The sequence below is a fragment of the Arvicanthis niloticus genome, chromosome 20, assembly GCF_011762505.2.
Source record: "Arvicanthis niloticus isolate mArvNil1 chromosome 20, mArvNil1.pat.X, whole genome shotgun sequence".
In the NCBI taxonomy this organism is placed as follows: domain Eukaryota; kingdom Metazoa; phylum Chordata; class Mammalia; order Rodentia; family Muridae; genus Arvicanthis; species Arvicanthis niloticus.
The window spans coordinates 47,532,930-47,553,495 of NC_047677.1; the positions used below are offsets into that span (position 1 = coordinate 47,532,930).

At 52.1% G+C, this 20,566-nt stretch overlaps 2 protein-coding genes and 1 long non-coding RNA gene across 6 annotated transcripts in view; 2 read left to right on the forward strand and 1 right to left on the reverse strand.

Annotated features, from left to right (window-relative positions):
* The window catches only part of Nudt3 (nudix hydrolase 3), a 50,357-nt gene extending 48,544 nt beyond the window's left edge, over positions 1 to 1,813 (forward strand). For all 3 annotated transcript variants that reach the window (XM_034524080.2, XM_076916525.1, XM_076916524.1), the window contains exon 5: positions 1,266 to 1,813. In XM_034524080.2, coding sequence (XP_034379971.1) covers positions 1,266 to 1,432 — 167 coding nt within the window. In that variant the 3' untranslated portion in view covers positions 1,433 to 1,813. The remainder of the gene's footprint in view (positions 1 to 1,265) is intronic.
* A 6,836-nt stretch (positions 1,814 to 8,649) lies between these two features.
* On the reverse strand, positions 8,650 to 12,515 carry LOC143435170 (uncharacterized). Its single transcript, XR_013105229.1, has 2 exons — positions 10,870 to 12,515; positions 8,650 to 9,104 (listed from the first exon to the last, which is right to left on the reverse strand). It is a non-coding gene; the product is annotated as an uncharacterized LOC143435170 (long non-coding RNA).
* A 5,943-nt stretch (positions 12,516 to 18,458) lies between these two features.
* Positions 18,459 to 20,548, forward strand: Smim29 (small integral membrane protein 29). 2 transcript variants are annotated; one of them, XM_076916526.1, is made up of 6 exons: positions 18,529 to 18,577; positions 18,781 to 19,038; positions 19,546 to 19,716; positions 19,874 to 19,899; positions 20,069 to 20,174; positions 20,293 to 20,548. In XM_076916526.1, exons 2-6 carry the CDS (start codon positions 18,919 to 18,921, stop codon positions 20,356 to 20,358), a joined length of 489 nt encoding a protein of 162 aa, XP_076772641.1. In that variant the 5' UTR covers positions 18,529 to 18,577; positions 18,781 to 18,918; the 3' UTR covers positions 20,359 to 20,548. The 2 variants fall into 2 exon arrangements, with proteins under 2 accessions (XP_034379630.1, XP_076772641.1); XM_034523739.2 differs by lacking the exon at positions 18,781 to 19,038 and having other exon boundaries at positions 18,459 to 18,577; positions 19,542 to 19,716.
* The last annotated feature ends 18 nt before the right edge of the window (positions 20,549 to 20,566 follow it).

The following is a 20,566-nucleotide window of genomic DNA, read 5'->3' on the forward strand; positions in this document are numbered from 1 at the left end:
CTCCTGCCTCAGACCAGTGTCCAGCCTCTGAGCTCAGGCCGCTCTGCTGCTCTTCCTTGACGCAGTCGTATTTACTGCCCACAGAGCCAGAGAGAGTCTGTACAAGAAAACCACGCCAGTGGTGGCAGCACCGCCTTTAGTACCAGCACTCTGGAGGCAGAGGCAGGAGGACTTCTGTGAGTTCAAGGCCAGCCTGGTCTACATAGACTGTGTCTCAAAAAATAAAACATTAATTTTAATAAAAGTAGACAGAATGGTAATTTGTTAGGTTGTGTGGTGTTTTGTTTCTGTATTTTCTTGTTTCTGAATTAGCACATGTGTTGGAGGTGCATGATGTGTGTGCGTGCAGCCGCCCACGGCTCACCGTGGACCCCGGAAGCCACTCTGCAGTCATCAGCTGTCTTGAGTTTTACGTGGCTTCGGAGCTTACACTGAGCTCGCCAGCCCTCTTTTTTTTCTGTGCCGATCCATCACTTACACAGTATTTTAGTTGAAGGGAGTAAGATAGCAGATTATGTCACCCATCATGATGGTCCGGCAGCTGATGCTGGGTAATGAATGTCAAAAGATGAGGATGAGCGAACCAGTGGTGGCGCAGTTGCCTGCAGAGGGCACGGGCCCTCTGCTCTCTCTCTCTGTCCGCCTGTTCGAGTCCCGCTCACTCCATCCCGTTTGTCTCTGCCCAAGTCTCATGGGGGGAAGAAAAAAAAAAGTTTAGCTGGGCGGTGGTGGCACACGCCTTTAATCTCAGCACTTGGGAGGCAGAGGCAGGAGGATTTCTGAGTTCGAGGCCAGCCTGATCTACAGAGTGAGTTCTAGGACAGCCAAGGGCTACACAGAAAAACCCTGTCTCAAAAAACCAAAAAAAAAAAAAAAAAAAAAAAAAAAAAAGATGAGGACGATGAACCCTCCTTGAAGATGTGGCTGAGAGGCTCAGAGCCCTGGAGAGCTGCCTGCAGAGTCCGTGCTGGCGTGTTGTGGGTGCAGCGCAGACAGCTGCCTCCTACAGCGGCTCCGCAGTCATGTGCGGGCTGGCTTTACTTTTGTAAGGAAGGAAAAGTACTGAGAATCGGGGACAGATGGATGTAGGCTCTCACGTAGCCGAGGCTGGCCTTGGGTTCCCTGTGCAGTAAACAAGGATGACCTTCAGTTCCTGATCCTCCAAAGTTCTGGGATCACAGGCACCAACCGCTGCCTGAAGCCTGCCTCCCCCTCAGAGCTGTGCCGCTCCCAGCCTGTGCTCACCTCTTCCCTTGCCTCCACAGGAAGGAAGCGAGAGTGGTTTAAAATTGAGGACGCCATCCGGGTGCTGCAGTGTCACAAGCCCGTGCAGGCCTCCTACTTCGAGGCCTTGAGGCAAGGCTACTCCGCCAACAATGGCACCCCTGTGGTGCCCACCACCTACTCCAGCTCCGTGTCAGGCATCAGATGACTGCAGACATCTGTAAGAGCGGAGAGTGGAAAGCAGACTGAAGTGTGGCTCTCCTCACATCCTCACCCTCACGGCCTCCTCTTTCCCCCAGGCATGGCGGGCGGGCGGGCGGTAGAGAGGGCCCACTGAGGTGCTGCTGTGGGCTGTGGCGCAAGGCGGGTGGGTGCGGCATGGTGGGAACTCTTCTCTTCCTGAGGGTGGGGTTGTAACTCGAGTACTTTTCCTGCATGCCCGCTCCTCCCTGCTCACCCTGCCCTCAGAGAGGGTGCCTGTCTCTCCTCCTTGGGTTCTGAAGCGGTCCTGTTTGTCTCATCCCAGCCTGGCCAGATAGTTCCTCTGATTTTTTGTTTTTCCATTAAAAGACATCCATGTGCGATGAAACTTTCTAACAGTCTGTCCTGTAATGCGCTGTTGAGTCCCGTAGGATGGCCATGCTCCCTCAGGACGCCTCTGTGTGCACATTGTATCCTGACGTGTGATGTGTAAATACGAGACTCAGAAAGAGGATCTTAACTGTTCAGTTTTTCAAAGTTTTGGGGTTTTTTTTTTTTTCTTTGTTTTTCCCAGGTACTTCTGGTTTGAAGCCCCTCCCTCCCTCCCTCCCTCTTCACATTTGTTTAACGCTAGTCACTTGGCGGGCAGGCTTCCCTGTGCTCTGTTCCCGGCCATGTCGAGCATAGCCACCTTCCTCTCGCTCCTGGGACCCTGGCCTTCTCTAGGCTATTCCTGTGCCAAGGAAAACAGAAGGGGACCTGTTTTCTTTTCTGTTACCAAGCCTGGAGAAACAGTGATAGACATTGAATTCTGCCCGATATGCTCACAATAGGCTTTAAACTGGATACCTTCGCTGTCTCAGAGACTGGGCCATCAGGTACCACGTCTGTCCTGCTGGCTGGGAATTCTTTCCATAATGCTATTTATTGCTGACATGGCCTCTCTTATCCTTGTATGCCTTACACCACGCTGACCTGGATATGGCCCCATGCTCTGCAGCCATCCTGTATAGTTCTGTCCCCGTGCTGAGAGGCCCCACCGAGGTCCTGAGAAATACGTGGGGGAAAGGTGTGAGCATGTATGTATGTGCCAAGGGCTGGCCAAGAGCGCGCTCTGGGCGAGCATTGGCGTTCTGTCCGCCCGGTGTGAGAGGGGCCCACCAGTGACCCTCTGGCTCGCTGCAGGCTCCGGTTGGTATTTTATGGAGGTTTTGTGCAGAACTCATCTGCCAGCTGTGGTGTTTAGTTGGGAAGTAAACGGTCCTGGGAAGGCCTTGAGCAAGGGGGTCGAGAGGGAAGCTTAGCCTGGCTTAGCGGGGGAGCTCAGGACTCTGTGGCGTTGCCTATGTTGAAACATAGCCAAGATGTGAAATTAAAATAGCACTTCTCTTTATTTAAAAACTAATAAATACTCAAACTTTGAAAAGCTTTTTGCTCTTTGTTCCAATTAAGGACTGTGTGGTGACGCACACCACTGACACCCAACACTTCGTGGTGTCGACCGACCGGTAGACTCTTAAGTTTTACATGTAACTAATTTGCATTTGTACCCCAGTGTTGAGACAGATTTCAACTCGGTGTGTGTGGGAGGGGTGGGAGGGGTGTCCAGGGATACTCAGACCTCAGGACAGGAGTGGCCTCCAAGGCAGCGGCCCGGTGGGATTTGAGTTCAGATACAGGCTTGCTTGTCACAGGTCCCGCTTGTGGACCAAAGCTCGCTCTTTTGCCTGGTTCAGAGCATCCTGAAGTCCCATCCACACACAGAGGAAACAATCCCAAACTACGTTCTTCTGGGTCAGCTCTCCCTCAGCCGTGCAGCCTAACGGTGCTGTGGCAGGAAACTGCCCTGCCTGGCGAAGGAAGCTGCCAGCTGCCGTCTCGGCACTCTATAGGTATGCCTGACTGTGCCCACGTTAAGACCAGTTTCAATTGTTGTTGGCATCACTGGGTCAGTAAAGTAAACCAAGTCCTCTTCAGTGGCCTCAGTGGCCTGTTAGAGCAGTTAGCAGCAGAGATTGGACCACCAAGTTCAGCTAACAGAAGCCAGCTCTGAACAGGTCCAGAGTCCACCATCATCAGTTTTCCTGCGCTCTGAGGAGTGGGGCTAGTGTTTTTCCTCCCTGGCACGGTCAGCATGCTGGCGGCTATTGCTGGCATAGTTAGAGTTCTTTTGTGATAGATTGGTCAGAGCCGAAGTCTTGAATGACACAGTGAAGAAAGTAGAAAGTAAAAAAACAAAACTTGCCCAAGCGAGTTGTGGACGGCGAGTCCTGCCGATTTTCTCATGCTTCTCCCCAGCCTGATGGGAACTGGCTCCTGGGCCTGGTCTCCGGCTCACAATAAATTTGCATGTCCTAGATCCTGTCCCTGCAGAAATGCTCATTAGAGTCCACCTTACTCTGGGTAGAAAAAGATAATGTATCCTTTTTTGTTTGTCTGTAATTATAAATAGAATAGAAATTGCAGTGGGGTTATGTGACCTTTTTGAAACAGGAATTCTGTGCTGTGTGATTGAGAACAAGAAGGGCGTAGTTTAATTCTAGAGTAATGCTAATAATCTCAACACTTGGAAGGCTGAGGCAGGAGGATTGCTGCCATTTAAGGGCTCCATAGCCTTTAAGAGAGGGAGACAACAGGAGTCAGAAAGAATATGAATCAGTTGTGATGCTGCCCTGAAACACGAGCCCTGAGCCCCGGTCTTCTCAGCACAAGCTTAGGGTTGGACAGCAAATCAAAAACCCTGTCAGTACTGCATAAAGAGGCTCCCTCCCTTGCCCAACTCGCCCTACCTGGCCGAGCCCTCGGCTGGATGAGACCTGTGGGAGTGTCACCATCCAAGAGGCTGCCGCAAGCCGGCACAGGGCACTCCCATCCTGGGCCTTGTGCCGCAGAGCACATTCAGACAGAGAAGCCTGCTGGTGGTCTTGCTTCCCGCGGCCAGCTGCAGGGAGCAGGGTGAGTCCGTGAGTCACTTCCCCTGGGAGTGGGTCAGTGGTTTGTAAATGGAGCTGCATGGCAGGGCTTCTTGGTGGCCGAGGTACTGTGGGTGGGTTAGGAGTTGGCCTAACGGACTCTGGGCTTGCTGCTGAAAAGCCAGTTCACAGGGAAAGCTCACAGCTGCCCCTCTCCCCTGCCCCGTTCTCTCTGGTGCTCTTCTCACTGGAGGCTGGCTCTGCAGCTCAAGAGATGGGCTGGCCCCTTGCGCATCCTCCTGTGTCCTTCACTCACAGCTCACTTCCGGGCTGCGCTGGTCCACATCTTTGCCAGAGTCCCGTCTTCATTTTAGAAACAGCCCATCCTGAGCTGCATCCCCACCTTGGGTCACGGAAAGGCCTGAAGAAGCACCGTGGTTTGGTTTTGAGATAAGATCTCACTGTGTAGCCAGCCCTGCTTGTCACTGTGTAGACCAGGATGGTCTTGAAGTCACAGAGTACTTGCCTTGGCCCCCAGAGTGCTCGGATGAAAGGCCCATGCCACCACACTCAGCTAACCAGTGTGGGTTTTGTTGCAGTTTGTTGATTTCACAATTTTTGGAGTATACTCTGAGGATTTCCTAGTTGAGATAACATTTAGAATTGAAGAGGAAGAAAACCTAAAGAACAAAACAATTTTTTTTTTTTTTTTAAAGAAAAAGGGGAGTCAGGGCCGGGCAGTGGTGGCGCACGCCTTTAATCCCAGCACTTGGGAGGCAGAGGCAGGCAGATTTCTGAGTTTGAGGCCAGCCTGGTCTACAGAGTGAGTTCCAGGACAGTCAGGGCTACACAGAGAAACCCTCTCTCTGAAAACCTTTTTAAAAAAAAAAAAAAAAAAAAAAAAAAAACAGAAAAGAAAAAGGAGAGTCAGCTGTGATTGACAATACTTCCATCTAAGATTCAGAAAAGCAGTTGTCTTCTTGATGTGTGTGGGGGAGTGGGGCGCTGGGCAGGCAGGCAGAGCAGAGCAGCTTCTCAGTGCGGGAGGAGGAACAGGGAAGCCACTTGGCTCTTTCAAAAGGTACTTATGCCCACCCTCGGGGTGGGGCCTGTTTCCTCTGTCTTCGGTGGCCCATTGGTGAAAACCCTATTATTTAGAGTGTCCAGGAGCAGACCCCCATGTCTGGGTAGTTGTCTTCCATGTCACTTTATGGCATTAGGACGAAGGTTGACTGCCACCTGACGGTGTTCTGTGCTGTGGCCCCTAGGCCCCCTTCCCCGTTGTCCACAGCTCTGTGTTGGGCCATGGCTGTGAGTTTGGGAGGGACTTGAGAGAGGGATGCGTCTACCCCGCAGTGTAGACTGGGGGTTCTCCTGGCCCCTTTTCATTTGTGGCATTTGGGCCACTCCTGAGTGAAGTCTGGTAGTCCTGTGAGTTTGGCTGACATGAAGCTTTTGAAGTGTCACTCCTGTCCCTGAAGCTTCCTGTACAGTGGTTCAGGGAGTCTCAGCATGTCTTAGAACTTGGCATAGGCCCTAGGTTGGAGAGCCAGTGGGAAGACTGTTCTCACAGGCCAGAGGGCCTCCACTGGGGAGGAGGAAGTCCTGGTGAGGCCTCTAAAGTCATCGCTTTTTCCTTCCCTAGTGGCCACTGTTTGCCCAGTCCAGGTCTTCTGTCACTTACAAAGGACCAGTTGTCAGCCCCAGCTCTTGCCTGACTTCTTATTAGACAACACTGAAAAAGACCTCTATTCTATTTATTTAGATTTTTCTGTCCTGGAACTTGCTCTGTAGACCAGGCTAGCCTCAAGTGCAATGAGTCCTGGAACTTGCTCTGTAGACCAGGCTAGCCTCAAACACAGTGATTCATCTGCCTCCAACTCCCAAGCGCTGGAATGAAAGGCATGCATGCACCACAATGCCTGGCTTTAGAGAAGACTTTCTAACCTCCTAGGGAGAAGGATGAGTGCCCCAGCTCAGTGGTGGGTTGCACATTCAAACTCCTGGCTATGGGTTCAAGTGGCTCCTCTCAGGAAATCATTTTACCTCGGAGGTGGTCTGCAAACTCCTGCAGGCCATTCCTTAATTTGAGCTGTGTTTCTGGCTCTTTGGCCCTGAGTTGAGCAGTCTCCTAAGCCTGCAACTGTCGGTAGCCTCTCCCTGTCTTTATACAGGACTAACAGCCTTCACCTCAGCCCCTCTGTGATGGAGAGACAGGCCACTGATGGGAGACGTATAGTGCTGGTTGCTCCTCGCCTACAGTATAAGAGATCAGACTTTCTCGGGGGAAGACAGGGCTACTTTGGTAAGCCAGGAACGGCTCTAGGGTGAGACTTGGAAAGACCCCACCGTGCAGGTAGGATGAGGAGGCCTTTCTCAGACAGTAAGGAAAAGAGGATGGACTCAAGGCCCACAGCTGGGGGAGTGCTATGCAGTGCAAGTGACAAAATTAATTGGTCCAGTTTGTTGTAAATGAATCAGCCTGTGGAATGGTTCTGTGAGTGTTGGCTGTGTGCTCTGGTTTTTATGGTTGGAACACTTACAGCTAGTCATAATCAAAGAAAAGGTTGGTGTTTAAAATTGTAGCACAGATGGCTACCAGTTGGGTGAATGTTTCAAGGCAGTCGGGAAGCTCGAGGGCCTCAAGCTGCTGAGGTGAAAGCCAAGTGCCGCTCCACCTGCCTGGGTGAGGCGGGGCGGGAGCATCTTGAGTCTGGCTGTGCCGAGCTCATAGGTCTTGTCTTCATCCCATCAAGAGCTCTGTGGGGATGGGTCTGAGGACCCTGGTTACAGCCCTCCTCCACTCGGCAGCAGAAGGGTCACAGTGGCTGGGACTCACCCAAGTAGCCCACGCCGGGGGGGCAGAGTAGCCCCGTGTTTATCTTTCCTGCCCCTTTAGGCCTTCTAGCTGAGGCTTAATGGTCAAATTTAGTCTGAGACGGAGACTCTGGCCAGGTACGCCACGCTTCACAGGGGACACAGAGATAGCTGATACGTCACACAGTCACCAGAGGAGTCATACAAGTAATACCAAGTGAGCTGGGTAGAACATGCTGAGGAGTGGCCCTGGAGAGAAGGAAGGGCTGCTGTTGGCCTTAAAGCTCCTGGATGGCGGCACCCTCTCTCCCAGCCAAAGGAGCTTCACAGCCTGTGGGACATGACCATGGTCTCCATTTTTCTAGCAGCCTTGCCTGGCACTTCTTGGAAAGCCCAGCATTTCCTCTTGCCCGCTCTTGCCACCAGCCCAGCTTGGCCCCCTTCCCAGTGTCCTCAGAGCCCTGCTGGGGAGGCCTTGGCAGTCCTCTCAGGCACTGCGAGAAATGGAATCCTGTCCTGAGAAAGCAGAAGGAAGCTGAGTTTTCCCGGCTGCCTTTCTCCATGTCATACCCTCGTGTTCTTCCACACCTCGCCCCTGGGCTGGGGGGATGGGGGAAGCAGAAAAGAGTTCACATGGCAGGTGCCATCCTTCCACCCTTTATAGCAGGCAAGGAGGAGCCCCACAAGGAGGGGGCTCACAGACAGCACTTGGGTAACATCCCTACCCCTCAGCCCCCTCTGTAAAAACAAATGCTCGCCCTTGAGTGATGCCCTTGCTCTGAGCCGCACAGGAAGGACCCTGGAATTGTAAATGGTAAGCTGGTGCCAACCAATAAAAAATTAGTATTTGATACACATCTGTTGGGGCTGTTGGGGCCTGTTCTCTTCTTCCCAGTGGCTCCTGAGTTGTTCTTAAAACTTATTTAGTGTTACCCTGGGAGGGGATGCGTTTGCATGTGTGTCACGGTGCACTGTAGATGGCAGAGAACAGCTTTATGGAGTCACCTTGTCTTTGGTTCCTGGGAGCAACTGCCAGTCGTTCAGTCTCGAGCAGCTACTGCCTCTATCCACTGAGTCACATGACCCGTCAATCCTCTGATTCTGCTATACTAACACACCCCCCACACATACACACACCTGCCCCCTTTTGTTGGGTTCTTGAGGTAGGAGATGGTCCCATGAAAGTCTCTCATGATTTGCCATTCAGAGAACTGGAACATGTAACGCAGAGTCGCCGGGGTAGTTAGGGTCCTGTTTTGTCTCCTGTCTGCATTGTTGAAGTTACAGAAAACAAGGGGTAGACTGCCCTTCCCCCTGGCCCCCTGGCCCCCTGGCCCCCTGGCCCCCTGGCCCCCTGGCCCCCTGGCCCCCTGGCCCCCTGACCCCCTGACCCCGACATGGAAAAAGGGGCTTCCCTGTTCGCCTTTTAAGATGTGGACTTCACTGTGTAGACTGTTCTGACTTCAGGCTCATAGGGCAGACCACCATACTGAGCTTGAAGAACATTTTTAGTTTAATACAAAACAGTATAATGAGGTCTGTTTATAAACACACACACACCAAAAAGATAAATAAATAAAATCCATGCTGGGGAATACTGCATTCATGCACACGGTGTATTCCTGAACCAGGGAAGTCGTGTGGCAGCTGCCCCCAAGATTGTCCTGAGAGCCGGAAGAAGCTATACCCACGAGGTCCTGTAGATGGGGAGAGGGCCTATGGATGGATGAGAATAAAACCACTAATAGACAGCACACCGTGACCAGATAAACACACCCATCCCTTAGCACAGACTGGTCTGGTTTCCTGACCTGGTGAGTGGAAGAGAGGCTTCCAGGACAGAAGTCTGGAGGACCTTGCACAGAGGCGAGTGTGTGTGCCCAACGGGTGCTGACGCCATCTGGGTGATGATAAAGGTCAGTCCAGGTCACCTCGCTGGCGTAGCCACCACTGCGTCATGACAGAAGGGTAGTCCCTGAATGGTACTGACCGACTCGACCATGGGATGGCTGCCTGCCATGTCAGACGCCCTGCTCCTGAGTTCAGATCCTGTGTGCTTCTGTTGTCTCATGCTGTCTCCTCTCATAGCCCACCTTGTTTTTCATTTTATTTTTGAGATTATAATTACATCGTTCTCCCTTCTCTTTCTCTCTCCCATGTGCTCTTCCTCGTTCTTTCAAATGCATGCCCCCCCCCTTTTTTTTTTTTGGTGAGAGAGTTTCTCTCTAAGCCCAGAGTGCACTGTCTGAGCTAGATGACCTGGCCCTGGGGACCCTTAATCTCCGCCTCCCCGGTGCTGAGGTTTTCGAAAGTGACACTGTCCAGCTTTTATGTGAGTACCAGGGATCCAACTCAGCTTCACAGAGTTGTGCTGCAGGGTTCTTTCCTGACAGAGCCATCTCCTAGTGCCTGCTCTTCTTTGGTTTTGTGACAGGATCTTATGTAACACAGGCTGGCCTTGAACTCAGGACCCTCTTGCCTCAGCTTCCTTAGCTGGGATTACAGGTACAAATCCCTATCAGAGGGATGAGCCAACTGTCCTGCAGTTGTAACTGGAGTGTTAAAAGACAGCATACTCACATACATAAAGTAAACATTTAAAAAAAAAAAAAAAAAGGCCGGGCGGTGGTGGCGCACGCCTTTAATCCCAGCACTTGGGAGGCAGAGGCAGGCAGATTTCTGAGTTCGAGGCCAGCCTGGTCTACAGAGTGAGTTCCAGGACAGTCAGGGCTACACAGAGAAACCCTGTCTCGAAAAACAAAAACAAACAAACAAAGGTGGTCTTTCTGCAGACTGACTGGGATTTGTATCTAGAAAAAAAAAAAAAAAGGTCCCCAGAAGTTATGACCTGAGTTACAGGGACTTCTTCCCGTATAAGTTATGACCCCGAAGAAAGCAGGATGGTCTGGGCCAAAAGGAGAGGGAGAAGGGAAGGAAAAAAAGAAAGCAGGATGGTTCCTGACACTGTGTGGACAGGTTCCACATTCCTGCGGGCCCCTGTGGACGGTCAGCATGGTAGCTCCGCTCATCCCTGTCCAGGTTTGGCTGCCATCCCTGGAGATCTGATCAAAGTGCTGAAAAAAGCCCTGTCACATGCCTTGGCCTTTCTGGTGCAGGCTGACTTGGGGTCTGAAGGGTTACAGTTTTCTCATCTCCGTCTTATGACACCCAGTCAATACCAGAATATCTGAGGATGTAGCCTGTGTCCTGAATACTAGCAGTGCGCTAAACGTGGGACACTGTAGCATGGAGTTTGGCTACTCTGCCTTATGCTTCCTGCGGGTGGCGCTCCAGCCACCTGGCCCGGAGCTCTTCATCTAAAAGACAGACAGACAGACAGACAGACAGACACACACACACACACACACACACACACACACACACTAGCTTATTTTTTAAATGCCTTGGCTACTTAAAGGCCAGGCAGAAAATAAATAAATAAATAGCCACGAAGTGGTGGCTCATGGCTTTAATCCCAGCACTTGGGAAGCAGAGGCAGGTGGATTTCTGAGTTCGAGGCCAGCCTGGTCTACAAAGTGAGTTCCAGGACAGCCAGGACTGTACAGAGAAACCCTGTCTCGAAAAACCAAAACAAACAAACAAACAACAACAAAGGCCAGGCAGTTCTAATCCTCCCGCAGCTAGCATACTTTCCCCTCGGTACTCCTGGCTCAGCTCCATCTTACTCTACTCTTAAACTTTGCTACTCTGTTACCTTCTGTGAGGCCCATTGGTCTGTGCTGCCCAAGAGGCTTCTGGGCAGCACTTCAGGGACCGGCTTTCCTTTTCACCTACATGTCAGACGATCTTCCCTCTGCAGCTCTAAATCTGACCCTTCTCTTTCCCCAGGCAATTCTTCTATCCTTCCCTGCATCCTCGCCCTGGAAAATCTAAGAGCCCCGTCCCATCGCCCTTTGCCCAGCCACTGGCTGCTGGCCTCTTTACTGATCGATCAAAAACCAGTTGGGGACAAAGTCCTTTCATCGTTTGAACACAAAGATTCCCAGTTAAATCAAAGCATTAGAACCAATCCCCAACAGGACACACAACCCCCATGCAGGCACCTGTTTGGGTGACAGATGGCATGAATTGGGAGAGGTAACAGTCTGGAGAGTCAGGGTAGGAGGGGCTGTGTCAGGGCCACAGAAGGAAAGGAAGCTTGCTGGAGCCCTGGAGGTGTGAGCTCAGGAGTCGGACCTGGTGCAGCTCTACCATTGATGGTCTCTGTGGTTTGCCAGCCTCGGTTACTGTGTTAATTAAGTGATGTGTATGGCACCAGTGCTAGGGTGCGGTATGATGGTGCAGTTATGAAGTGTCCCCCACAGACTCATGATAAAAGCTCAGGTCCCAGGTTAGTGACAGTATTCTGGGAGGGTCTAGAAACCTGGAGACTTAGCCAAAGGGGGGAATGGGGCTCACTTGTCCCCGGCACCTTGCTGACTTGCTCTCTGTTTTTGTCCCCCATGGCTTAAACAGCTAAGCACTCGGATGTGTATGTGTGCGCACGCGCACGTGCACACACTTGTTCCTGTTGGCTGTTTTGTCAGACCTAGGCAGGACTGTGCTCAGCTCACTGAAAACAGCAGAGAGAAGCAGTAACACGACAAGCCGACAAGCCAGCCATCAAATGTAGCCAAACAAGACCTGGGAAGCCAAGGCACAGTAATTAAAGGCGTAAAGGCCCAGACCACAGAGTGACTTCAAGAACTGCCCGGGCAACTTAGTCAATGAAACCTTGTCTCAAAAATAAAAAGCATCTGGGTGTCGGTGGCATGTGCCTTTAGTCCTGGCACCCAGGAGGTAGGGACAGCTGTGACTTTGAGGCCAGCCTGGTCTACATATGAGTTCCAGGAATGTAGCCAGGAATACATAGACTGTCTTAAGACACTTGATAGATAGATAGATGATAGAAACTTAGTAGGTTGGTAGGTAAGTAAATACACAAATAAACAAGCAGCAAATGGTCAGTGAGATGCCAGCAAACGCCACCAAACCTGATGACCTGAGCTTGGTCCCTAAGGCCCACATAAAGGAAGGGGAAAGCCAGTTACTATGAGTTGTCCTCTGACCTACACACACACACACACACACACACACACACACACACACAGAGAGAGAGAGAGAGAGAGAGAGAGAGAGAGAGAGAGAATACAAAATTTATGCCAGGTACAGTGACACACGTGCCTTTACCCCCAGCACCCAGGAGGCAAGAGCAGGTGCTTCTCTGAGTTCAATCAAGTCAGGCTCCTCTGGGTAGTTTCAGTCCAGATAGGCTGGCAGAAAACTTACCTAGGGTGAGCAAGGACCTAGGCTTACTCTTCAGAGATAGCAGAACAGGCTCAGGGGTGAAGTGGGTCCTTCCCAAAGGAGGAAGCATCTGAGGATCTCTGAGGATGAGGTAACCCTGGCTGAGGAAAGCCCTTGTCCTCGGCTGTGCTTAGCGACGGTGGCTTTGTTGGTTTTGACACAAACCACATGGTTTTGTGACCATAGTGCTGTGGGAATGGTAAACTGAGGTCAGGTGGCCTGGCAGGGAGGCCAGCAGGGACCTTACCTAGAAGTGACCACAGCGGGTGCTGCAGCGCTGTCCCCGCTGCAGGGCCTTTAGTGACCAACTGATGCCTTACCATTCCTGGGTCCTGGAACTTGCTTGCAATTTCCCCAAGTACATTAGACGCCACCACTGTGCTCCTGTTCACATGCTCAATGCCCCACTTTGGGAAAGCTCTCGAATCTTTGCCTCTAAACTGGACTGTGTCCCCTCGGACATGCCCCCATTCCGAAGGTGCTTTCAGAGAGAAGAGTCTCTCCCCATAGCCCAGTGTTGCAAAGCAGGTTCCTGGGAAATTCGGGCCGGAGAAAAGAGAGCCACGTGGTATCTTGAAGATACAGTAAATGGAATTTGTGCCCAGCAAAAGTCAAATCTATCCACTCGGTGCATCCTAACACAGAGACAGCCGGGCAGACAGAGGCAGTGCACACGCTTTCATAGCACCTTGGTACAAAACAAGCTGCCCTGGAGGAAGAGAGGAAACTCATGGAGTAAGAGGTTGGCAGGGCAGAGCAGGGTTGAACACAGGGACACAAGACAGACTCGCAGCCTCCTTAGCTGGAGGAACTGGGGTAACATGGCCACATGCCCAGGGGCACCGGTAGGACTCCGGACCACACCGATGAGCTGATGAGAAGAAACAGATCGGGAACAAAGGCCACGCCCCCCCAAGCTCCAGAGCCAGTGACTGTTGTGGCGCATGTGCAGTAGCCCCCCTGACCTTTGACTCCAGAGTGGGGTTGAGGACCTGAAGCCAATACTTTGCCTAGACCCTCCCGTTTCCCACGGGGCCACAATATACTCGGGGTTTTGTAATATTGGAGATTAGAACCCCCAACTCTAAAACAACCAATGATAGGATGGAGGGAGGGGCAGCCAGCCAGCCACGGATGCACACGCTGCGAATTTACTGGAGGGAGCCAGAAGGCCCACCTTTAGCTACAGAATGAATTTGAGGCTAGCCTGGGCTACATGCACTCCTAATCTTAAACAAACAAACAAACAAACAAAAACAAAAAATAAATTACAGAAACAACAAAGAAAGCTAGCCAGGCATGGTGTAGCAAGCATGTAGTTCCAGTACTTGGGAAGCTGAGACAGGAGAGTATCAATGCAAAGGTAGCCTGAACTACCTGAAAGACCCTGGTACAAATCTATCACCAATTATAATAATAAACACTATAAAAGGGGGATTGAAGCCGGGCGGTGGTGGCGCACGCCTCTAATCCCAGCACTCAGGAGGCAGAGGCAGGCAGATTTCTGAGTTTGAGGCCAGCCTGCTCTACAGAGTGAGTTTCAGGACAGCCAGGGCTACACAGAGAAACCCTGTCTCAAAAAAAACTCCAAAAGAAAGAAAGAAAGAAAGAAAGAAAGAAAGAAAGAAAGAAAGAAAGAAAGGAAGGAAGAAAGAGGGTTTGGAGAGATGGTTTCAGCCACTCACGTGCTGTCTACACAAGCGTGGGGATCTGAGATCCATTTCTAGCCTCTATGTAAAACACACACCCGTGATCCGTCCCTGTAATCTGAGCACAGGAGCACGGATACCTGGTGCTGTCAAGCCAGCGTAGAGTACTTGGTGGGCATCAGGCCAGTGAGCGGTTGTATTAAAACATAAGGGCCTTCACCGGCGGTTGTGGTTGTCTCCTGGCCTCCACACGTATGCACAAATACATGTATGTACACGTGTCAGCCTGCCTGCCTGAGTAACGGGTGCTTGTGAGCCGTTGCAGTACTAGGAATTGAGCCATCTCTCTATCTCAGTTTTTCCTTCCTTGCTTTCTTTTTTCTTTGAGACAGGGTTTCTCTGTGTAGCCCTGGCTGTCCTAGAACTCTCTCTGTAGACCAAACCTGGCCTTGAACTCAGAAACCCACCTGCCTCCACTCCCAAGTGCTGGGATTAAGGGTGCGTGCCACCGTCGCCGGATTTCTTTTTTTCTCTCTTTCTTTTTAAACTAGGATCTTTCTGTGTGGCCCTGGCTGTCCTGGAGCGCACTACGTAGACCAAGCTGGTCTCAAACCCAACAGAGATTCTTCTTCCTCTGCTTTCTGAGAGCTGGGCTTAAAAGTATGGGCTACCAGGCCTGCCTGTCCTTTAATTATTATTAAAACATTTTTGCACTGGGCAGTGGTGGCTCATGCCTGTAGGCAGGCAGATCTCTGAGTTCAAGGCCACCCTGGTCTCCAGAAGGAGGGTTACACAGAGAAACCCTGCCTTCAACCAACAGCAAGAATAAATTGTGCAGGAGGAGATGGTGCAATGCCTCTCTGGGCACCCACCCACGCAGCCTGCACTATAGACTAGAACCTGTCTCAAGAAGCCTGTATTCCTTGGCCTTTCTTTCTTTCTTTTTTTTTTTAAGATTTATTTATTTTATTTATTGTATGTAAATACACTGTGGCTGTCAGACACACCAGCTCCTCCTTGGCCTTTTAAACATGAAATGGTTCTAATTTGTGATACTGTCTGTGTCAGCTCTGGGCAGTTTTCAGTTAAAGATAATTTGTTTTTAATGTATGTGGGTACACTGTTGCTTTCTTCAGATATGCCAGAAGAGGGCATCAAATTTCATTACAGATGGTTATGAGCCACCATGTGGTTGCTGGGAATTGAACTCAGGACTTCTGGAAGAGCAGTCAGTGCTCTAAACTGCTGAGCCATTTCTCCAGCCCTAAAGATAATTATGAGCTGGTTTCTTTTCCTGCTTTTTTTTTTTTTTTTTTTTTTAAACAATACCTCCAGTTCTTTTTATTCTGTTTATTTATTTGATACAGGGTCTTTCTCTGTACTCCTGGCTGCCCTGGAACTCACCAGGCTAGCCTCAAACTCAGAGCTCTGCCTGCCTCTGCCTCTGCCTCTTGGAAGCTGTGGACTAAATATGTGTGCCACCATACCTGCCTCCTCTGGGTATTTTTAAGTGGTTTTTTTTTGGGGGGGGGCTGCTGAGGATGGAACATAGGCCCTCCCACACCCCAAGCAAGTACCGAGCACAGAGCTTCAGCACTGGCCCCTAAGGCCTGCATGAAGGACACCCAGGCCTGGCTGCCTTTGGCTTCCTGGGCCTGCCCCTTAGTGAGCATGTTATGAAGTTATGTCACCTGGAAACAGCTCAGCCTCTTGATTTCTGGTTTATTCAGCAAGTACTGTGCGAAAGGGCACAGAGCGAAGAGGACCTTCAGGGTGGCCACTCCAATCCCAACAATGACCTCAGATGGCAGCTTGGGAAGGACGCAGGCAACAGGAGCAGGCCTGAGGTGCCCCTCAGTAGGAGGCCACTCACAGGAGGTACCTACAGAAGCCTAAGGCTCTGGGTTTGATTCTTCACAACACACCCACACTGCGCTGGTTAGTTTTGTGTCAACTTGACACAAGCTAAAGTCATTTGAGAGGAGAGAGCCTCAGTCAAGAAACCGGCTCCATAAGATCATGCTGTAGGCAAGCCCATAGGGCATTTTCTCAATTAGTGATCAATGGGGGAGAGCCCTTCCCACTGTGGGTGGGGTCATCCCTATGCTAGTGATCCTGGATTCTACAAGAAATTACCCCTCCATGGCCCCTGCCTCAGCTCCTGCCTCCAGGTTCCTGCCCTGTTTGGGTTCCTCTCCTGACTTCCTCTGATGACAGACAGTGCTGTAAAAACACAACAGACCCTTTCCTCTCCAAATTCGCCCCTTGGTTGTGGTGTTTCATCACAGCAATAGAAACCTTAACAAAAACCAAAAAAAGCAGACTTAAAATTATACATGCAGCTCTGCAGCAACTGCCAGCACAGAGCTATCCAGGAAGAGACCCGGTACCCACCATGTTCCTCGTCCTTCACAAGAGGCTGGCCATCACACACTGCTCCCCTGCCCTTCCTAGCTTATCGGGGTTTCTGCTCTAGGAATGAGGCCAGGCTCTGAGACCCTGGCCCTTTGAAGATATGAACTAGCCTTCCAGACATCTGGATGTATTACCGCGGCTGGGCGTGGCAGTGAACAGCTGTCATAGAACTCTGGAGATGGAAGCAGAAGTCTGGAGAGAAGAAAGTTAAGCAGCCGAAGTCCAGAGAGTAAACACAAGCCGGGGGTGTGGACAGCCAAGGAAGGAGCCCAGCTTCTAAAATCTCACCCTTGCTCTGACATCTTTGAACATCTAAAGCCTAAGGTGTCCTGTCGCTTTGTTGAAGGTGACATCGGATGCCCCTGTAACCTCCAGGCTGAGGGGCTTCGATGATTCTTTCCTTCTCCCTGATCCTACCCCCAGTCAGGTGGTGCTGTCTGAGGATAGCTTGTCAGGGTCCCCATTTGCCCCATGCTTCCCTGTTGGGTCTACCTCTGCACCTGACCTGCTGTCAACTATCCTTCTCCAGAAGGGTCAGAGGAAATCCAGGCCCAGCCAGACAAAGTCACTCACACCAACCTGATAGACAAATTAGCAAGTGTGTTAGTTCTGGGTACCTCACATCTGCCCCTTGGGGTTTCTCTGCAAGAATAGGGCACCTAGGCTATCCCTTGTCCTCATTACCATCTGATTGACTTGGGAGGCTTTGCTTCAGTGCCACCAGTCTTAGATGGCTTTCAACCCAAGCATGGAGAGAAGAGGCCTGGTGCAGGACTGTAGGTTTATATAAATAAACTATAATATCCATTCAGAGTACGTGTAGGTTTCATGCCGAGAATATATGACCTGCTGGTGATGGCATAGGCCTTTAATCCCAGCACTCTGGCAGGTTGAAAGGAGAGGCGGATGGAGGTGAGGAGGAGGAAGGGAGGAGCGAGCAGGAGAAATGGTGGGAGGAAGAGAGCTAGCTCATTTGGTAGAATGCTTGGCTACCATTCAGGAAGCATTTCAGCTAGGACACGGGCTTACCAAGCTGCCCGTGACCCAAGCAATGGAATCCCAGCATTTAGGAGGTGATCTGAAGGCAGGACAGGACCAGGAATTCAAGATCTCTTGTATACATGAGACAGAGGGGAGTGCTCTCTCCCCTGGCGTGGTGATACATGCCCACCCAGCATCCAGGAGGCTCACAAACACAAGCACAAGCACAGCTAGTTCCAAGCCTATCAGGAATAATCACAGACTTTGTCACAGACAAAAAAAAAAAAAAAAAAAAAAAAAATTGCTGCATCCCATGTTGATTCTTAGTGTCTTGCCTGCATCACCTGCTTTGTCTAGTGTCCGCGGGGCACAGAATAGGGGGTTGCATCCTCTGGTTGTGAGCCACCTCATGGGTGTTGGGAACCCAACCTGAGTTCTCAGTGAGAGCAATAAGTCCTCTTAACCGCTGAGCCATCTCCCCCACATCCCAAACGCGAGCTTACTCAGATTTCTCCAGTCTGAGTAACATCAATGGTCAGAACATGACAGCTAGGACACGGGCTTACCAAGCTGCCCGTGACCCAAGCAAGCAGCACCCCGTTGCACCATCTGTGCCCCCACCACCACCAGGAGAAGAGCTCCGAGGAGCTTAACATTCGGGCCACAGGATGTGCTGGGCTCTAGTCCCACGCCATCATTTCAGTTTCACGACAATCTGCTTTGAAGAAGCAGGGGACAGAAAGGAGCGAGGCCCTCGGCCACCGCCTCTACCCGCGGACAACCAGTCGCCGGGATCCTGCGGTGACCACTCGCCCCGCCCGCTCGTGTGCAGTCAGGAAAGCTCGCCGCCCCGCAACCTTCCCGCTGCGCGGCCCTCGGTCGCCCCCTGCTGCCGTGGCGTGGACGCTGCAGGGCCCCGTCTGGCACGCCCACCCGCCTCCGATTGGCCAGTATGCTAGACTGGGGCGCTAAGGCCCCGCCTTCTCTCCGGGTTCTTTGATCACGCGCCGGAGGGCTCTTCCGGGGCCGGAGCCAACCCACGGTGTTGCTGTCAGGGCTGCACGGCGGGAGGTAAGGCATGGCCGGGTTGGATGGGCAGCAGCGCGCCCGCACGGAGCAGCTTGGGGTGCCGGGGTTCCAAGGTACCCAGGCAGGCTTCGGCCCCTCGACACCCTCCCCCCCAGTACTCCCGAGCCTCCCCGCAGCGTGGAAACCATCTGCCCGCCAAGGCGAGCCAGCATCCTAAGAGCGGCCTCATACCTTTTCGGTTCTAGCTTGCCTGAACCCCCCTCGGCCTGAGACGGGGAGAGCTCGCGACTGGGAACTGGCAAAACTGACCCACGGACATGGGGCAGTTAGTCCGTCCCTCTTCCTCTGTCTGAGAGTCCCGGACAGGAACTTGGGCCATCTCAATGCCGCCGCCCAAGGATGATCTCGTTTCTGTCGATGGGGGAGATCCTCTCCACCTCTGCCTGTCAGCCCTGGCCGGGAGGGGAGGGACAGAGGCGGAGTCCCGGGTGTGCTACAGGCAGGTGACCTCATCTAGATTAGATACCGTCCGTCTCTACATAGTGTCCACACTCGTACCTGAGGCCGATGCGATGCTGAGGACCGTGTATAGGGTTACACCAGGAACGCGGGCTTACGGTTCCTAGCTTGGGAACGGAACCAGGACATGATCCTAACTTACCCCTCCACCGCAGTGCAGGCCCTGCTCTTTCTTTCCCTCCATTTAGCCGTGCACCTGCACCTAACCTTCCCCAAGCAGTTGACACCCTGCAAATGTCTACCAGGCATCTGAGTTAGGCCACACCCTCTTGTTTGTAGGCGCTGGGCAGGAAACTAGCAGGCCTGGCTGGGATCTGGACTTGTCCTTGGTGCTCAGAGCCAACGGTTACCTGGGGTGGGGGTGTAGTTTGTCATCCCAGTGTTCGGCTTTTAAGTCTCCCTGGATTTCCATTCCAGGTCTTGGGGAGGAATACAGACCTGCTTGTCACCATAGGTACAACTAATAACCTTCCTTCCTCCTCCCCAGGGAGCCCAGGGGAGGCGCCCTCCACCGCCCATGCAGCCCACTCAGCCATCTGGCTACTGATGTCATGAGTAACACGACAGTGCCCAATGCCCCCCAGGCCAACAGCGACTCCATGGTGGGCTATGTGTTAGGACCCTTTTTCCTCATCACCCTGGTCGGGGTGGTGGCGGCCGTGGTAAGAGCCCTCACATCAGACTTGCCTGGGGCGCCTGCTGGGTGGGCCTGGTTTGGTGGCCACGGCATCTCAGCTGTTATTGGGGGTGTGAAAATGGGTCCTCACACTGGGCCATGCTCACCTCCCCAGCCTCCACAGTCCTGTGTCTCTGTTACAGGTAATGTATGTGCAGAAGAAAAAACGGTGAGTGTCCTCCCTGGTGCTACCCTCTACCCTAGCAGAAATGGTTCCCTTCCCTTTCAGGCCCAAGGTATCTTTGCTTTGAGGGGAGTAAGGGGAGTAGACACCGAGTTTGAGGGCCAGAAAGTGCAGGGCTGGGATGTGGGCTCAGCCCTGCCCTCCTGTTCCCCAGGGTGGACCGGCTTCGTCATCACCTGCTTCCCATGTATAGCTATGACCCTGCAGAAGAACTCCACGAAGCTGAGCAGGAGCTGCTGTCGGATGTGGGAGACCCCAAAGTGAGTACATTCCTGGGTAAGGACCATGTTGCAACAGGAGGCCGTTCCTCCCTCACTTCAGAGCCACCAGGCAACCCTTAACAAATGCTCGGCTGCACTGCCTTGCTCTTCCTGACAGGTGGTACATGGCTGGCAGAGCAGCTACCAGCACAAGCGGATGCCCCTGCTGGACATCAAGACATAACCATCCACGCCCTGCCACCCACCCAGATAGGTAGGGCGTGTCTATTCTGAGCACCTAGAGCTGGCCCGGAGCCAAGCCTGCTAGGCGCCAATGGGTGGCTTTGCTTCCTCCGGCCTATTCCCATGGCGATGGGCCCAGATGTATAGTTGTATATATTTTGTAAATAATAAACTTTTGTGGCTTCAAGTTATCCTCCTCGGGGTGGACT